The 15,904-nt window shown below is 44.2% G+C and overlaps 2 protein-coding genes across 6 annotated transcripts in view; both read left to right on the top strand.

Moving 5' to 3' along the window:
• Positions 1 to 15,904, top strand: part of mdfic2 (MyoD family inhibitor domain containing 2) — a 230,463-nt gene that overhangs the window by 75,963 nt on the left and 138,596 nt on the right. The gene's annotated exons all lie outside the window — the stretch shown is intronic.
• Positions 1 to 15,904, top strand: part of foxp1b (forkhead box P1b) — a 145,642-nt gene that overhangs the window by 50,855 nt on the left and 78,883 nt on the right. For all 5 annotated transcript variants that reach the window (XM_084037673.1, XM_084037676.1, XM_084037675.1 and 2 more), the window contains one exon: positions 14,104 to 14,273. In XM_084037673.1, the coding sequence (XP_083893799.1) occupies positions 14,115 to 14,273 (159 nt within the window). In that variant the 5' untranslated portion in view covers positions 14,104 to 14,114. The remainder of the gene's footprint in view (positions 1 to 14,103; positions 14,274 to 15,904) is intronic.

The raw sequence follows: 15,904 nt of genomic DNA, 5'->3' as shown, positions 1-15,904 counted from the left end.
CAAGCCACTTAAAATATATTTTTTTGGAGGGGAAGCCGTGGTTTGGCAAGTTTCAATCTATTTTTCTATCAACATCAAAAAGATATGCCTTCTTTTGGTCTGAAACATATTGACAGACGTATAAACTCTGGTCTGCTGGGAGAGCGAGGAGCTTTGATAATGTCTTCCTGCAACCAGGTGCAGACAGCTTACATGACGCAGTCTTTGTGCGAGATTGACTGAGGCTGCAGAAGTAAGCAAATTCCATCCGCAGATGAGTTGCCTTACAGCGAGATGAAAAGAAAATCACAAAAGTGGAAAAAAGAAAGTGTCAAAGTTCTGTTTTCTAGCTTTGGCCTTGTGTCTCTGCTTCAGGAAAAGATGAAATGGAACTAATAACTTGGATTGATTTGTTGTATTCTGAGGAAAATGAATATACAGGGCGTTTTTTTTTTGTGGTAACCTAGGTCGGCATCTGTCAGACTACCTTTACTGCAAAACAATATACTGTACTATAACTGGTGGGATATCGAACATACTGTCCCTTCTCCCAAAACCAATATTATACATTTATATATTATGACACACTTGTTTATGGTTTCCAGTCTGACTAGAGAAGGTCTCTGACTATGTAAGGAAAACAAAACAAAACAAAAAAAGTTTCCTACAAGGCGCAGTCCTTCTTATATGGATAGTTTTGACTTTTGCAATCACTTCATGTCTTGGTAAATATCACTTTGGCAGTCCTTTGCTTTCTCCGTTTATTTTAGAAAACAAATCCCTTTTAGGGATAAAGCACCTGGTGGGGCTACTTAATGGAATGGCTTCAGCCCTACGCAAATAAACAGCTCGCATTTTTTTGGTGTGAGATTAGGAATGAGGCTGAGTGAGAGAGAGCTGGAGTGAGGTGGGTAAACCCAAACAAAGGACGTCAACATGTGGAGGGGACAGAAGTAGAGGACGTCTCCTATAGCTGACTGCATGGACTGTACCTCTATAGAAACGCATGTGACCACTGGCACGTTGTGAGCTTTGAACCCGGGTAAGACGTCATGCTGAGGTCAAGCATTTTTCTTTTTCTTTGCAAAAGTCGACCAGTGAGTAAGCAGAAGGACACCATTCAGAAGGGCTGGAAAATACTGTATACGAGTCTTTGTTCTCCACAGTTTCACATACAAACATTTAAAAAAGTAGCTTGCTACCTCGAGCCAGAGAAACGAGATTTAACAGGAAGGAGAACAAGTGGCGAGTGCAACATAAAGCAGAACGACGCCTATGTTTTCCTTACATAGCTGATATGCTGTCAAAATGAGTGAGAAATTGAGCCTTTTAAACCAGGCATGTCCAATAATATCTCAGTTATGTCATTCAACCATTATAATTTGTTAAGAATTTGTTTTTTTTGGACTGTCTGGGTAATTTTAACACATTTTTCAATAGTGAATTAGAATCAAGCTGCTAAGTGAAACATTTAACTTGAGAAAATGTGGTTTTGAGACACTTGATGGAGATACTGCTAGCAGGGCTAGACGCGCTGGTCAGCTGGGCTAGCACTAGACGTCCCAATAGTTCTCTGAACTTCTTTCTGTTTTCTCTCTCCTCTGACGTTTTCCACATTGTTTTCTTCAATAAAGATTCAAAGAAAATGCGATGCAGCCAACTTTTTTCTGCAGCCGCTCAGAAATCTCTGAACTTTTCAGAACGGCCCCAGCGTCCTGCCAGCACAAAACGCTACACGGATGCGATGGCCTCGAAAACACAAAAGTGCCAAATCAATCTGCCGACACACGCCAGGTATCTCCCAGCGCTGTTCTCCCCGGGTCGCCACCACGCTTGATGTGTGTTTTGTTTCTTCAATTTTGGTTCTTGAATCTCATTCCGAGTGGCATTAAAAATAGTCTTAAATATAACTTGCCTTAAGCTGTACAGTATGGTCGGCATCTGTGAAAGATGGTGAATTATTGTGAGGGGAAAGCCAAACCGGAGAGGAAAATATGCGTTTTCATATTGAGCCGCCTTCGTGTGGACACGGCCAGAGGGGGGGGACACGGAAAGTGAGAGGCTATATTTTCTACCCAAATGTGGGTTTATTTATGTAATCAAATGAAAAAGGTGGAGGCATTTTTTAAACTGATATTTATTTACAGTTTTTCTCTTTTGCTCTGGTTTTAGCCTTGGCTCCTGCGCTGTTTTCATAAACAAAGTCTCTCTGGCTGGCTCTAAAAACACAGGGCTGCTCAGTGCACTGAAAACAGGAATGACAAACACCATTAGCTGAAAAATTTCCATCTCATTGCAACTATGTTATTGTTTACTTTACCATACACGTCCTAATATGGTTACCTCCCTGTCAAAGCGGGGCCGGAGCCGAGCCGAGGGGCCCTCGCAGGGAGACGCTTTCAGCTGCCACTTAGACAATAAGAAACAAATGTCACAGCTCGGCAAAATAGCCTTGCTTTTCACAGCCTTACAGTACTTGGCCTTCCACGCCGCTTGGCGCAGGCTCCCGTGTGATATTTATCTACCCTCCACTGTTAGATGCCCTCACAATGTACTCCCCCACCCGTCTCCTTCCCTGTCCCCCTCTCTTCTGGTCTTTCTTCCCTTCCTTCTGTCTTTCTTTGTCTGTATCTCCCCATCGATCTCTGTCCCTGTCCTGGTGTTAGCTATGTGGAGGTTGACGGATGGGCCTGTGTTTGCCGTGCTAAGTTATTTATCAGGGGGCGGGGTGATGTGTTTGGAGTGGCCGCTGCGCCTCCTCCCTGTGGCCGAGCAGAGGCCAGTTCAGCTGCAGGTCACGCCCTGGCCCGAAGCCGACGCTTCGTTTGAACGTCCTGGCGACGCTTGGAGACCCTTTTATGTTACTTGGACCAAATTGCGACCGCATAAGCTCCAGAAAACCTGCCGAGACAGTGGCTGTTTCATTTGACTTGTTCTGAAGTTTGCCAAAGCATCATTTGTTGTTGTTAACGAGTGCCAATGCATTACTTCTTATTGCAGATTAAATAACGTAGAAAGACCTGGACAGTTTTTAGCAACAGTCGTTTGTTTAAAACAAGCAGAAGTGAACGGCGTTATCAGATCACAATCCAGATGTCATTAAAATCGTAAAACTGCATGTTCCTCAAATTGCCAATCATCTGGGAGTATCCGCTGTGGATTGTCAGTATACAGGCTGTTAGTCTTTTAAGGTCAGGCAACCTCACCGCGGGTTCTTCTGACAGGAGATGGAAATGGGGTTCTTTCAGATGCATGGGCTTTCTTTTCCCCAGTTGGTGGAGGGTGATGGCAGCCTCACCTCAATCCTAAAATCCTCACGTTTATGATATTTGCCCAGTATTATCTGTGCCTGTGGATGAATGGGAGGACGGAGCATGAGGAATGTAGAAGGTCAGACTGCGTGATTTACACAGTACAGAGCCAGAGAATCCTTGGGAAAATACTTGGGCCGGGATCAAACAGACATCATGTGATATGTTCTTAACACTGACCTTTAAATTCATGCATTGCGCTGCTAAAACACTGTTTGTATTTAATTAAAAGAAAACAAATCCCGCATGTTAAAGAAAACATTATTTTTTCATTTGTTGTTTTGGCATGTAATGATGCAGTCGTCTGCTATTGATTATTTGTATTTCTTTCATAAATTGAATACACTTGTCCACGTTATTCACCTTATTGGCAACAGGCCAGTGTGTAAATCATATTCTGAATTACAAAGCATATAACACACAGAGGGAGCTGTAAGTAAACTAGTGATGATTACAATGATAAAATCCCATTATGTCACACATTTTGTTTCAAACCAACGTGCTGCCCTCTATTTCTTGAGTATTTGTTGGAATGACTATGACTTCCTCTCCATTGAGGATATTTTGTTGATAAACTAATGGCACTCTGACCTTTTGTATGTTTTTATATTATCAGAGGGGAAAGACTATGCCCTCTTTTGACGCTAATGAACTTTGGTGAAGGGCTTGTTTACTGGCTTCAAGGTCAGTTTCTGAGAAGGGCAGCAGGTTTTCTTGTAAACATATTTACAGCCAAAGATGTGTAAACACTGTAAATGTATACAGGTGGAACAGGCGCCGTGCTGGCACATTTTCCTGTTTTCTTTCTGTTTTTTCCCCCTGACCTTTCCCTGTTACACACGCATAAAGGCTGTTGTGTGCATGCTTTTATTCCTCAAAGCACTTTAAAGTAATATGCGCACCAACAAAAAGGAAAAGGAAAAAAAAAATGGACTCTTAGGAAGCGTAATGATGTGCCTACTCGCAGCATAAAGCTGAGAGAGGGAGAGGAGAGGCAAACGCAGGACTGGTGGGGGTATTAAATATGAATTAATGGAATGTTGCTCAGGCACATCTTTGGGTGTAGTGTAGTGTTGAAAAATAAAATTTATGTTGCCAGCTACTAGCCGTGAAGGTGCATTTGGACTTAGTATCCTTTAATTAGAAGTGAGATATTAGCATTTCATAGGGCTTTATGCTGGGTGAGGGGATCGGCCGGCCACCGCGCCTTCATTAGCCAGCTTCTCTGTGTAATGAGTGCCATCATTAGCTGATGGAGTGGATTTGCCCTAGCTCTACCTTGAAAGGCACATCTCCTCTGTACTTGCAAGGAATAAGGCCTTTTAATGGATTTCTTAATGAATAAAATAACATGCCACTTCTTTAAAATTTGACGAGTGCATTCCTGACGCCGCCGCCGCCTTTTTCCTTTTGTGTTAAATTTATCGCAAAAAAAAACGGGATGGCGGTAAAAGTGGAAACCAGGTGCGCTCGGCAGCAGGGAAACTGAAATTTTGCACAAAGGAAAAAAAAAAGTTCACTTTTTAACGGGGCACGATCTGTGATCATTCTTCATCCTGTGTGTGGACGATGAAAGTGCTACATGAAACGCGTTGACTTTCATTCATGCACTCATGGAGGAAGGTGTGTGGGATTTCTGTCAGAGGTCTGAGGAAGGGGCTCTCTGAGCTACAGTGCTTAAAACGGCACCGTGTTTATCAGACAAAGGCAGGACAGCTATTGGATAATACCCGACTGCAAATTATAAATGTGTCTATGTGTGCCGTGTGCGCGTTCAACAACAGTCAAGGCAGTCGGAGCGGAGGTGCTTTTTGGTGATATGGAAGTCTCCCTAAGCCTTCGACTGCGGCTCCATTCTCAGAATCAGGCGTGAAGTGATTAGTATTTTATTGATGAGCTCCCGAAGTGGCAAGTGTGGGAAATTGGATCTTTGATCTCCTGGAGTTTGGGAAATATATCCTGAGAGTGTGGAGCTCTCCAGGTAAAACACCCTCCATCCTACACACACACACACACACACACACACAAAGACAGGCAGACGTGCCGTTTGGGTGGGATATTCCTCCCCGTCTCCAAAACACATATTTGTTTTGGATGTTTTCACTGAGAGTCTACACGGTGATTACAGATGTTCATTAACAAAATTGCGTATTTGTTTTCAACTTTAACCAATCACTTTGATATGCTAATTACAGTGTAATTTAATTTGAGCCCTGTAATGATGATGCTGTTATTATGGACATAAATGATGCAGTTAAGCTGAGAGTAATCTCATTTGCATACTGTACATGCCAGTAAATTAAGCCCTTTCCTGCGTTGCTTCAGCTTTAATTTTCCACCCCCTTTCACACAGCATCCCTCAGCCCCTGTGCCTAATAGCAGGCCAGCATGTTTGATGTGGAGAGGCGCTTCCTCACACTAAATCTGGTCACAATATGTAATACATACTGGCTCATTATAACTCTAAGTGCTCTTTTAAGAACTTGGCATTAATAAGCAGGCCAGCTTTTTCCTACTTTGTATTGATACACAAAAAAGTCACCGTAATCATCTTCCCTAATCTGCATCTGAGTAATACAAACTATCAAAGTTGTGATATAATGATGTACCCAGGAATAGTCAAAGAGCCCCTAATCATATTGTATATGTCCTCTCCTATGTGTTGATCAGAGATATCTTCAAAGAGGTGATGATATTTTGATATTCCTCCTTTAGATTCAAGATGAAGGGCATTTGGACGTGTTTTTTAAATTTATTTTTTTAACGTAATACATTTCACCCAACGAAAAAAAAAACAACCTAATTGAGAAATATTGCCTTATTGTGTGTTTAGAGCAAATAACTTGGCTTCTTTTCTTTGTAGAAATGCTTTTTGATGTCTGTATAAAAGAGGCATATTTCCGACATGGCTGGCCTTGATAAAAAGCTCCTGTGTCTTCATTAGAGAAGCAGCACCTCATGGTGTCTGATTGTCTGATGTTTGCCGTGAGAAGGTAAACATGTTTGTCACACAGGGGTGTATTTATGCTGATCAAACATGTGGGATAGGCCGTGGTGAATGTTAAGGACTTTGGCTGTGCTCTGCGGACATACAGCCTCACAATGGTCTAAACCTGCCCTTCCATCCGCCGGCTGCTCCTTTTGCCTTCTGAAGGTGGGCTGGGAGGCTGCTTTATGGACTTTAACACTGACAATACAATTGCCCTTCACTGAGAATGCTCCATAAAGAATATTATTTTTCTGCCAGACAATTTTCTCTGTTAGTCTCTAATTGGCTACATAAATCTCGGCCGTTGAGGGTGAGAAATGTTGCAGTGTCACACAGTGTAATCTTCACCCTTATTTACCAATTCATTAAGATTCATTGATGCAGGATCGGTGAGAGGAAATGACAACATAAATCAGGCCTCCAACATAATGACCCTAATCAGTTGGGAATTGCAGAAAATGTCATGATGAACTATGTCCTTGTATTAGTGCCACTGTACATTGTCATTGTGCTGCTTTATGAGTGGGACGCATCCTCCTGACATGAGCTGTATTTAACCCCAAAAAAAACAAAAAACGAGTTGTTGAAACCTGATTCCATTAAAACACAGAATTAATCTAAAGTCTTTTGGTATTTAGCCCCTTCGCCCTTTGTCTTCGATTTAAGTGCTTAATGGAAGGTGCAAACTCCCTTCCTTTTTAACCCTCTCTCTGGGAAGCTGGGGTTTTAAAAATAACAACATGTTTCTTAGACTGAAATGACCGTGGTACCACGCTGAGGAAGAGTCGCTCCTTCAGAAGCAGCAGGAGGGGTCAGTGGGTAAGGCCACTCCCGTACCAATGACTGTGAATCAGACAACTAAGAACATACTGGCTATTGTGTTACAGATGTTTTAAGCAGTTGTAGCTGAGATAGTATTGCAATAGAATAACCATTGCACTTCTTCCATGTGTTAAGGCCTTTTCACATCAGTAAACATGGAAACGTAAAATACTTGGCTGCAAATATTTTGTATTAAACTATTCATATTGGCATTGATGCAAATTTCTGACAGGTGTAACACTTTTTCAATCAAATGTTTGATTAGATGCACATAGGGAATCTGTTCCGAGTTCCCTCTGGCAAACAGTTACGCGGTGTGTATGTCTAGGGCTTTTATTGTGAAAGGTAGAAAGGGAAGTTGAAAGGATTAATGAAGTTTGCCATCTTTGTTCAGCCACCATGATGTTGGAACAGTGTGGGCACAATGTGAATGTTGGACATCTTTATCCACGGAGTGAAAGCAGGAATAAAAAGAAAAACAATGGTTCTAAATATATATATATATATATATATATATATATATATATATATATACACACACACACACGCAAATTAATCGTACGAAAGGAAACAAACCCGTCCTCAGTGCCATTGGGGACTTTAAGGTTAATGATTGCGTCTGGAAAATCAATAGCTTAACTTAAACTGCGTGAGTAACAAAAGATGTGGGAGACCTCCACCTGTGGTGTGTTTGTGTCTGTAGAGAATGTTACGAATAATTTAAATAGCAGGGGGTCAGGCCAGACATCACCGTTCCTTCCAGCTACCCATGTATGGTACTGAGAGAGAAATTATAATAGATGCATCTACCACATCTTGATGACTTACTCAACAGTAATTAGAGGCTTACTTTGTGTGTAGAGCGGCGCTTTACCACAAGTCTGTCTTGAAAAAAATGATTAGGCTACATGTTGTCAGCTCACAGAGGAAGTGTGCACTCCAGTGAGTTGACAGCAGCACTAATAATATTGTCCTCTCTTTACGTAGGTACGCAATATTAATTAGACGAGTTCGTTAAGGCTAACCTTGGCGTTCCCAGAAAAATGCGCCTGACACATTTCCTCTCCACGAGTTCGCTCTCCCGAAAACCCTGGGGAGCAGCCCTTACATACATTCTAGTAAAAGATGATTAAAAATATATGACACACTTTAAGTAATGTTAAAACAATAAGTGCTTTTGCAGATCCCATAGGATGCTGACAGATTGAAGATGTGTTTTTTTTTCTTTCTTCGGGTATGTGTGTTTGACTGGTCTAATTGGTGAGATGAGCTTGAGTGAAGCAACGCCTGCTTTTTTTCCCTGCACATTGAGCCGGTGGTCAGAAAAAGAAGGCCCTGTGTCTCCTGGTGTCTGTCCTCTCGCCATAGTGTTAATGGGCATGAGCCACATGCGAGGGAGATTATCAAAGTCAAATGAAGGAGAGTCGCTGAGAAAATGTGTGGCGATCCACTCCTAAAACAGCCTCCATATCCCAGAATTACTATTCCATTCATGTACATCCAGATTTAAACTCATTAGACATCTCTATTTACTCAGTCTCTATCGGCCCTAGTCGTACTAAAAATACCGTGGCCTGCCTTACTTTGGCACATTCCGTCATTGTCTGTGCTCAGCAGGCCTTTACACCGAGGCGCTCCTCGCTGGGCTCCACGCACAAGGAGACAAACTGGTTTGTGTTTTGTCTGAAATTATGGATCTCTCAGCCTCGCCACCGGAGTCTGCCTTCCAGCACCCTTCGTATTGTTCATTTATCCAAGCTTGTGGCGCGGTAATGGGTTGATATTCACGTGGATCGCCGTACTCACCGCCGCTTGGATGTGGAGCCCCCTTCCCTCTGCTGCTGGTGCAGTAATGGGTTTGGATCTGGATTTCATGCTTGAGGATCCTATCTCAGCCATCCCAATATGTTATAAATATGTGTTTGGCACACTTGCTCATATTTTATGCCTTCCTTATGTGGGGGTAACTGTAATTTTTTTTGTGGACTAGGGGAGAATCGGAGACAGCAAGCTATGCATTCTGGGTAGGGAAGCCTCATTGGATGGCTTCGGCTCAGCAGATGGCAAGTTGTTGTATTCATGAAAAATTCATGGTCAAGGTGACGTGCAGCTTGGAAGTCCCCTACACTACATTTACCTGCCTTGTCTTTTGTAATCACTACTTATTTTGGGACAATGTAATGTGTGATGTAGCAGCTGGAGTAACTTGTGAGCTGCTGAACACATAAATCAAGTAATCAAAGGCACACTTATGACAGACAACGTCTCAGTCCCGTTGGATTCCACCCGGTCCCTGCGTTTGTGTTTTTGGTGTTATTATTTTCCCTCTACACCCTGATGTTGTGAGTGCCGTCTCCCGGAGCCCTCAGACATCCTTTATTATTTCCACAAACCCAGTTACTGAATAATTGAACAAGGTAAATGTTTAACATGTTTTTACAAGTTCCTCGCTGTGCTGTTGTGAGGAGCCACTGTTTGTTGGGTCTGGGAGAAACACTGCTCGGCAGCTTTGCTTGACAACCGTGTGTTTCCATAGGAGACCGTAGCGCCGGGACGACTGCCCACCCCGTCCGCCGTCGCCCATCTTGTTCTCATTCCCGGTGGCTCGCTAGCAGCTGCAACGCGCCAGCCTAATGCGACCCCAGAATGTCAGAAGAATGACTTTTTGTTTATCTTGACTTGCTGCCTCGCTGTTTATTCTAGCCGAAGCTGCATTTGCATCGACCTTGATTTCTTCCAGCCCCCCCCCTCCCTTCCCACAACCTGTTTACACTAGCCCTGCCCCGAGTGTCACCTAGGAAATCGGCTGATCATTCCACCTGGTTAATATTAAATGGCTCCTGCAAGGAGATGTGTTTGTTCATAAACACAAACCCCCGCTCCTCCTGTTTACTGTAGCCATGGCAGCAATCACTTATTAAACAAACAGCTGCTTTGTTTGCCAGCATGAGTGGTCTGCTTATACCCCGTACAAGGTCTGGGAAGAACTTGAGAGAACGCTGCTATGTCTCGTGTTGGGCAAAGGATGAGGGGTTTATGATGGAGGCGTTGGTTGCAGGGTGGGGTGTGCGGGGGCTTGTCCTTCCGACTATACTGTCACAGTAGTCTGGAGATATGTTTTGCTTATCTGTGACTTGGTTGAAGTGGTTGACAAGATTACATGGTTGTTTGGTCTGACTGTGAAGTCTCCTTTGGCAGAATGTCATCCCTGCCGTTAGCTCCTCTCAGCAGAGAGTTGCAGTCAGTGAGTCCAGATTGAGGCTTTTTAATGGAGGCCCTGTTTTGCAGATGAGATGTGGGACTACAGTTTTGAAAACTATCACCATTGAGCCCAGTTTTTTTTCCCTGTCTTTTGGAGTAGTATGTTGTCAGTGATAAGGCCTGCGCTGATGGATTATTTATACCGTGTTTGTCTTTTTTGACTTTTCCCAAGAATCAGGAGCCAAAATACAGCAGAACATCAGCCTCTTAAGAAACCTTGAGAAGCGTTCTGTTGTTGTACCTTTCGGTACACGCGGACACGCTGTCTAGTCTAGCAAGCAGGCCGAACCTAAACAGCTCTAAATTGAACCCCTTCCCATTGTCTCCTCCTCGGTGTGTCTTTATCTCCCGCCCAAGAAATGTTGTGCTTTTGTTGTGCGCTTGTGTAAACAAGGGCTGTGTGAGAACTCTGCAAATCGAAGCAGGTGGCCGCTGAGGCTTTACTGTCATGAGCATTAAAGAAAAACAGAACACGGAGAAGGGTCAGAGCACAGCTGCGCGGGCCGACCCTACCTTGAATCGACTGCTGACTTGTTTGAGCTGTTGAATTCCAGGCAAGCATGACAGGGGGACAGGCATTAGATTTCCAGCGAGGGAGGGGAGAGGGGGGTTGGAGAAGAGAGGCTGGGTTGATGAGCTCTGGCCGCCGGCTGTTCTTAACCTTCAACCTGTCTGGTCAGGTGGGAGACACATGTGACTTTTGTTTTTACTGTACTCCCCATATTTGAGGCTGGGGAAAACAAAACAGACTGTAAACAAACAGAAACTCTGACCTTTTTTTTATTATCCAGTGTTTGTTCCAAACACTTGTTTTGTTTTGCAAGCAACTCCCCCCCAAAGAACAGACAGGCATCTAATAACCAACAGAACAGCCTGTTCTTTTTTGTCTGAACGCCTTACTTTTTAATACTATTTTAGTATTTTAGTCTGACAAGATTTTTTTTCCGTCATGTCTCCTTTTGTGTATTGTTTTATGTTGAGATGTTTGTGTTCGGAGCATGCATATGCTTTTAACCCTGGTAACTCCACCACTTTTAGCGGGACACTTGGCCCATAATTACAGCTGAATTTGTACGTGTTGTATAAATGGAACGGATGGAAAAACGTGCAGCTTTTTGAGTCATCGCGGACAAGGCTATCCCCTGAGCAAAGTGAAAATAAATAGATAGATAAACTCTCGCAGGGCCAAGTCACGTGGCCGAGCTGCCCAGGCCCCAGCTGATGGTGGTGTGTCCCCGCCTCAGTGCTCCCCAGATTAACATGGTTATCAGCACAACTCTCTAATAAGGCTCTTTCCTATCTTCTTGATATTTATGATGGATAATGCCCATTTTCCTTTTTCCCTCCAATTTTTTCGCTCATGATATTGCAGCTTTGAATTATTCTGTGGTGAAATTAATGAGAAAGTAGATTTATGGGTTTCATTTGTTTGTCAATTCGAAAATTAATTGGGTGTTAATTTTAGCCATCCCCTCATCAGTGCCGGTTCCAAGCATGCGCGCATTACTTTGCATTCATTGTAGCCTCTCTCTCCTTTATTGTGGGTCACTAGTTTTGCATACATTAAAATAGCCCCGCGGCTCATTCTCTTGATTACTTTCGGAGATGCCATGCATCTGGAAATTTACGCCGTTCCGTTGTAATTATGAAAATTTTGCATGGAATGACAGTGCATGTATAATAGCCCCCCCCCCCCCCCCCCCCTTTTTTTTGGGCAGCTTTGGAAAAAAAAAGAAAGGAGGCCCTTCTTTTTTTCTCCATGTGGAAAAAAATGTCTTTTATTTGAAAAATAAGTGGGGAGTGAATAACGTCAGCCCGTGGTTTATTTCAAATGGCATTTAATTTCACCCGAGAATGTGTGTTTCTAATTGGTGTCTCAGAAGGGGAGTCGGTGCGAGCAAGGGCCTGTAGATGGAGTTGTGGCTGGCTACGTCCCATCCCACAGTATTCCTCTTGCTCACTCCTTGTTTAGAAAATCCCATTATGGAGGGAGGCCGTGCCAGACTGAAGGGGTGAGCCGGGTCAACATCTGTCTGGAGGGAGAGGGGGGCCGGCTCTAGCCCCAGCCCAGAGAACAGGGCCTGTAGGCCGGGCCCGAGCTGCTCAGACAGGCCCCTGAGTGTGGGGGCGTTGTGACACACAACTGAACCGGCACAGGCCACAGTGTCAGATGACTCACTCGGATATGCTTCTTGCAAGGAGGACTTCTAGAGGAGAGGAGATGTAAACCATAGAGAACTCTTGTTCTGGTACTGGTTTAGCTCCACCGTAGTCCACAACCGCTACTGGGGTTACTGAGCTGATCCCAGAACCATGATTAAAGTGCTGTTTATTTTTTAATAATCCCGTGTCTAGATTATTATCTCACCTATGCTCTGTAAATATTCTCATGTGACAAGTTGTCAACCTCAATTTCCTATCTGTCAGCCCGAGTGTGTGTCCCCACGGTGTCTGGGTGTGTGTCTGCATCTTGTTTAGATCTGGACCTCTAGAGACACCGTGCTCGTGTACTTCAGCACATATTAACTTGCATCGGCCCTCCTATTACACGCCTTAAATGCAACACCATAAATCTGCATTTAGTTCCATTTTCACCTTCTTTCATGATGAGGCCCAGTGTTTTAAAGGCATTTATTCTGCTTCATATAAATAATTAATCAGCCAAGTTAATTCGCTTCTGCCTGACTTGGTCAGCTTCATTAACCGCCCTGGAATTGGGAGGCTAGACGCGTTGCGCCACTGAGGCCTGCGACCAACGCACAATAGCTGTAAATCATTCCACTGATTTGAGGAATAAGGGCACAGAAATGCACCAGCATCACTGGAACTCATCCCAAGAGAGACCGGGGAGGGGGGGGGGGGCATCTTGTCTGTCTGGCTATTGTGTATCCAAAAGCAGAATAGAGCTTGTAAAATATAAGCAGATATCTGTGTATTCACATTAAACACTGATAACTGCTGTCATATTTTAAAGAAAAAAAAACATTGATTGATAAATAAAAACCACGACACTGTCAATATTTGTGTGTTAGCTTTGAATTAGATTAAGTTATGAAAGACAACATTTTTTGTTGAGGTTTATTTATATTCAGTATTTTGGTGTTAATTGAGCACCCCTGAAGCCTTTGACTGTTTTCCCTCAGCCTCAAATTGGATGTTTCTCATGGAGATCCTTTGGCCGGCCTCACGCAGTCGCCCTGTTTCCCATTAAAAAGCTATTCTGCCGTGGTTCTTCTGGGAGCCATGCGAGTAAATATATCCATTTCCATAGAAAGTGTTTTGTTTTGGAGGTTCACTGTTTTCTTGGGCTCCTCTGCTCTCACTCAACGCAGGTTGGGTTCCTCTGCAATGTGTGCTGGACCCCAACCCCATCCACCGCACCCCCGCACATATAGTGGAGTACACAAACAAAGTCCCGTTCCCCCTCCAGCCCAGTATGGACTCGTCATCTGTGCCGGAAAAGACAGAAAACAAAGGAGCACTTCATTACTCTGTTGATAAGCGGTCTGCGAGAGCATGTGCATGCGTGTTTGCCTCGTTGCATATTCCACAAGCAAACAAACAAGACATGGGGAAGCACAAACCAACGGGGAAACCTGCAATAAAAGTGAAATTGTGTGGGAAGGATATGACAGATGTTTATAGTTGGGCCCAGAGTTGAAATGCGACCTCACTGCTGCGTGTTTTAACAGCTGCTCCTCTCTCCGTCCCTGAGTTCTGTCTTTCTGTGTCTTCTCCCAGGTTTTTAAGTCATGATGCAAGAATCTGGGACGGAGGCGACGAGCAACGGACCAGCCAATCAGAATGGAGGTGCGAGCGTGGAGGGCGGGTCCAGGGAGGGGCTAGCCAAGAGCGCCACGCCGCCAATGGAGGTGACTGCAGCTGACCTCCTGCATCTCCATCAGCACCAGGTAGACCAGTCCGCCTTTCACACCTGTCTTCCCTTCATTAAGCCATGTCAACAGCAGGCTTCCTCGCCCTCTTAAAGTGCCACTTAATATTTAATTCCACTTCAAAGTACATCTGGTACATAAACACATTATTATTATTATTTATGTATATTGGGGTCCTCTTTGAATATTTAAAGACGGGGAAGTGCTCTCCCTGTGTGATTGTGTTTGGTTGTGAACGTGTTTATCGCGGCACGCAGCATCTGCATTCCGGTGAAATATTTATCGCGGCGTCCGGACACATTTTAAGAACGTAGGTGCCGTGGGATTTTGTAGACGGTTAAGGAACCGCGACATCCAACGGCATGACAGCATCTTCCCCCGGCTCATTGTAAACACACCTCACACTCACGACTAATGCCACACTCTGCCGCGTTGACCAATGAGGGGCGGAGGCGCGCGCCGGCGTCATCGCCGATGAAGCCCAAAACATTCTTTCGCCGCCTCAGACTTGAGGCAAACAGACAAGCTCTTTCTGTTGGTGTCAGCGTTATGTGTGGCACACGACAGTGTGTTTAAGGAAACAACATTGAAAAGATCAGTGTGTCTCGTGCTATCTCGGTCTATCCGACAGGACGGGCCGGGGTTGTTGTCAGGAGCTGTTTGGTGATGATGCACAGGCTCTGTGCCGCTGTCTGTTGTCACAGCACATCCATCAGCGCTCGCACAGTGGAGGGCAACAATGCTGCGGCGTGGAGCGTGGGAGACGCGGCACTGTAACATATAGATCCAAGTGATAATTCACGATTATCATTTGTCATCTTTCAGCAGCGTCGCCGTGACACCGGGGTGACGTGATATCGCGGTGCCGTGATACACGGCTCTGTTGTCAGAACTGATGATAACCGGCAAATTCATTCATATCTCATTTCGACAACACAGAGTATGCAACATTTTTCATAAACAGCTTAGCATCTTGACGTCTCACTTGATAGAGCGCGCGGGTCAATGCAGCGATAATCAGTTGGTCACATGCCCTCTGTTTTATCATAAGAAAAATCATTATTTCCGAGTGTATCACTTGAATAGTAAGCAACACGGCCTCATAAGTGATTACTTTTACATTGTGATTAGTCATACATTTTAATTATTTCCCCTCTTTACCCTTGCTTTGTTTAATTGTGGGGAGATGTATGAGGGGCAAACATACACCGCAGGCCAACTGCTGTAGATGCCGTCATCATGTTAAGTACATGGTGTGTGCGCTAATCGCATGTTTCAGTGGGGCAGTGTTGGAATAAATACCAGAGAAGAAGCCGAAGTAGGAAGAGTGTGAGTCTCAGTGTTTTTATTCTTTAGGCCTCACCAGATTTCCTCTTCACGCCCCCCTCCCCCTTGTCCGTCTAGCTCCAGACCCCACCTCCCACCCCCATCCTTTTTCCAGCTCAAAATGAGCATGTCGTCAGTGAGAATATCACAGCCATACTGAATTCATTACTGCAGTCGTCACACAAAACCATGGATAAAATTTCAATAACTGCAGGCCACAGTTGAGTAAACAGTTGCACTGAAACTTAATTCCTGTTGACTTTTCCCTTCATTCTTTGCCAGGGGCACATTCTGATTCGCTCTGCAAGGACAACAGGGTTACA

This window comes from Eutrigla gurnardus (genome assembly GCF_963514095.1).
Source record: "Eutrigla gurnardus genome assembly, chromosome: 2".
Lineage (NCBI taxonomy): Eukaryota > Metazoa > Chordata > Actinopteri > Perciformes > Triglidae > Eutrigla > Eutrigla gurnardus.
Note: the sequence above shows the minus strand (reverse complement) of the source record. Positions and strands in the feature narration are given on the sequence as shown.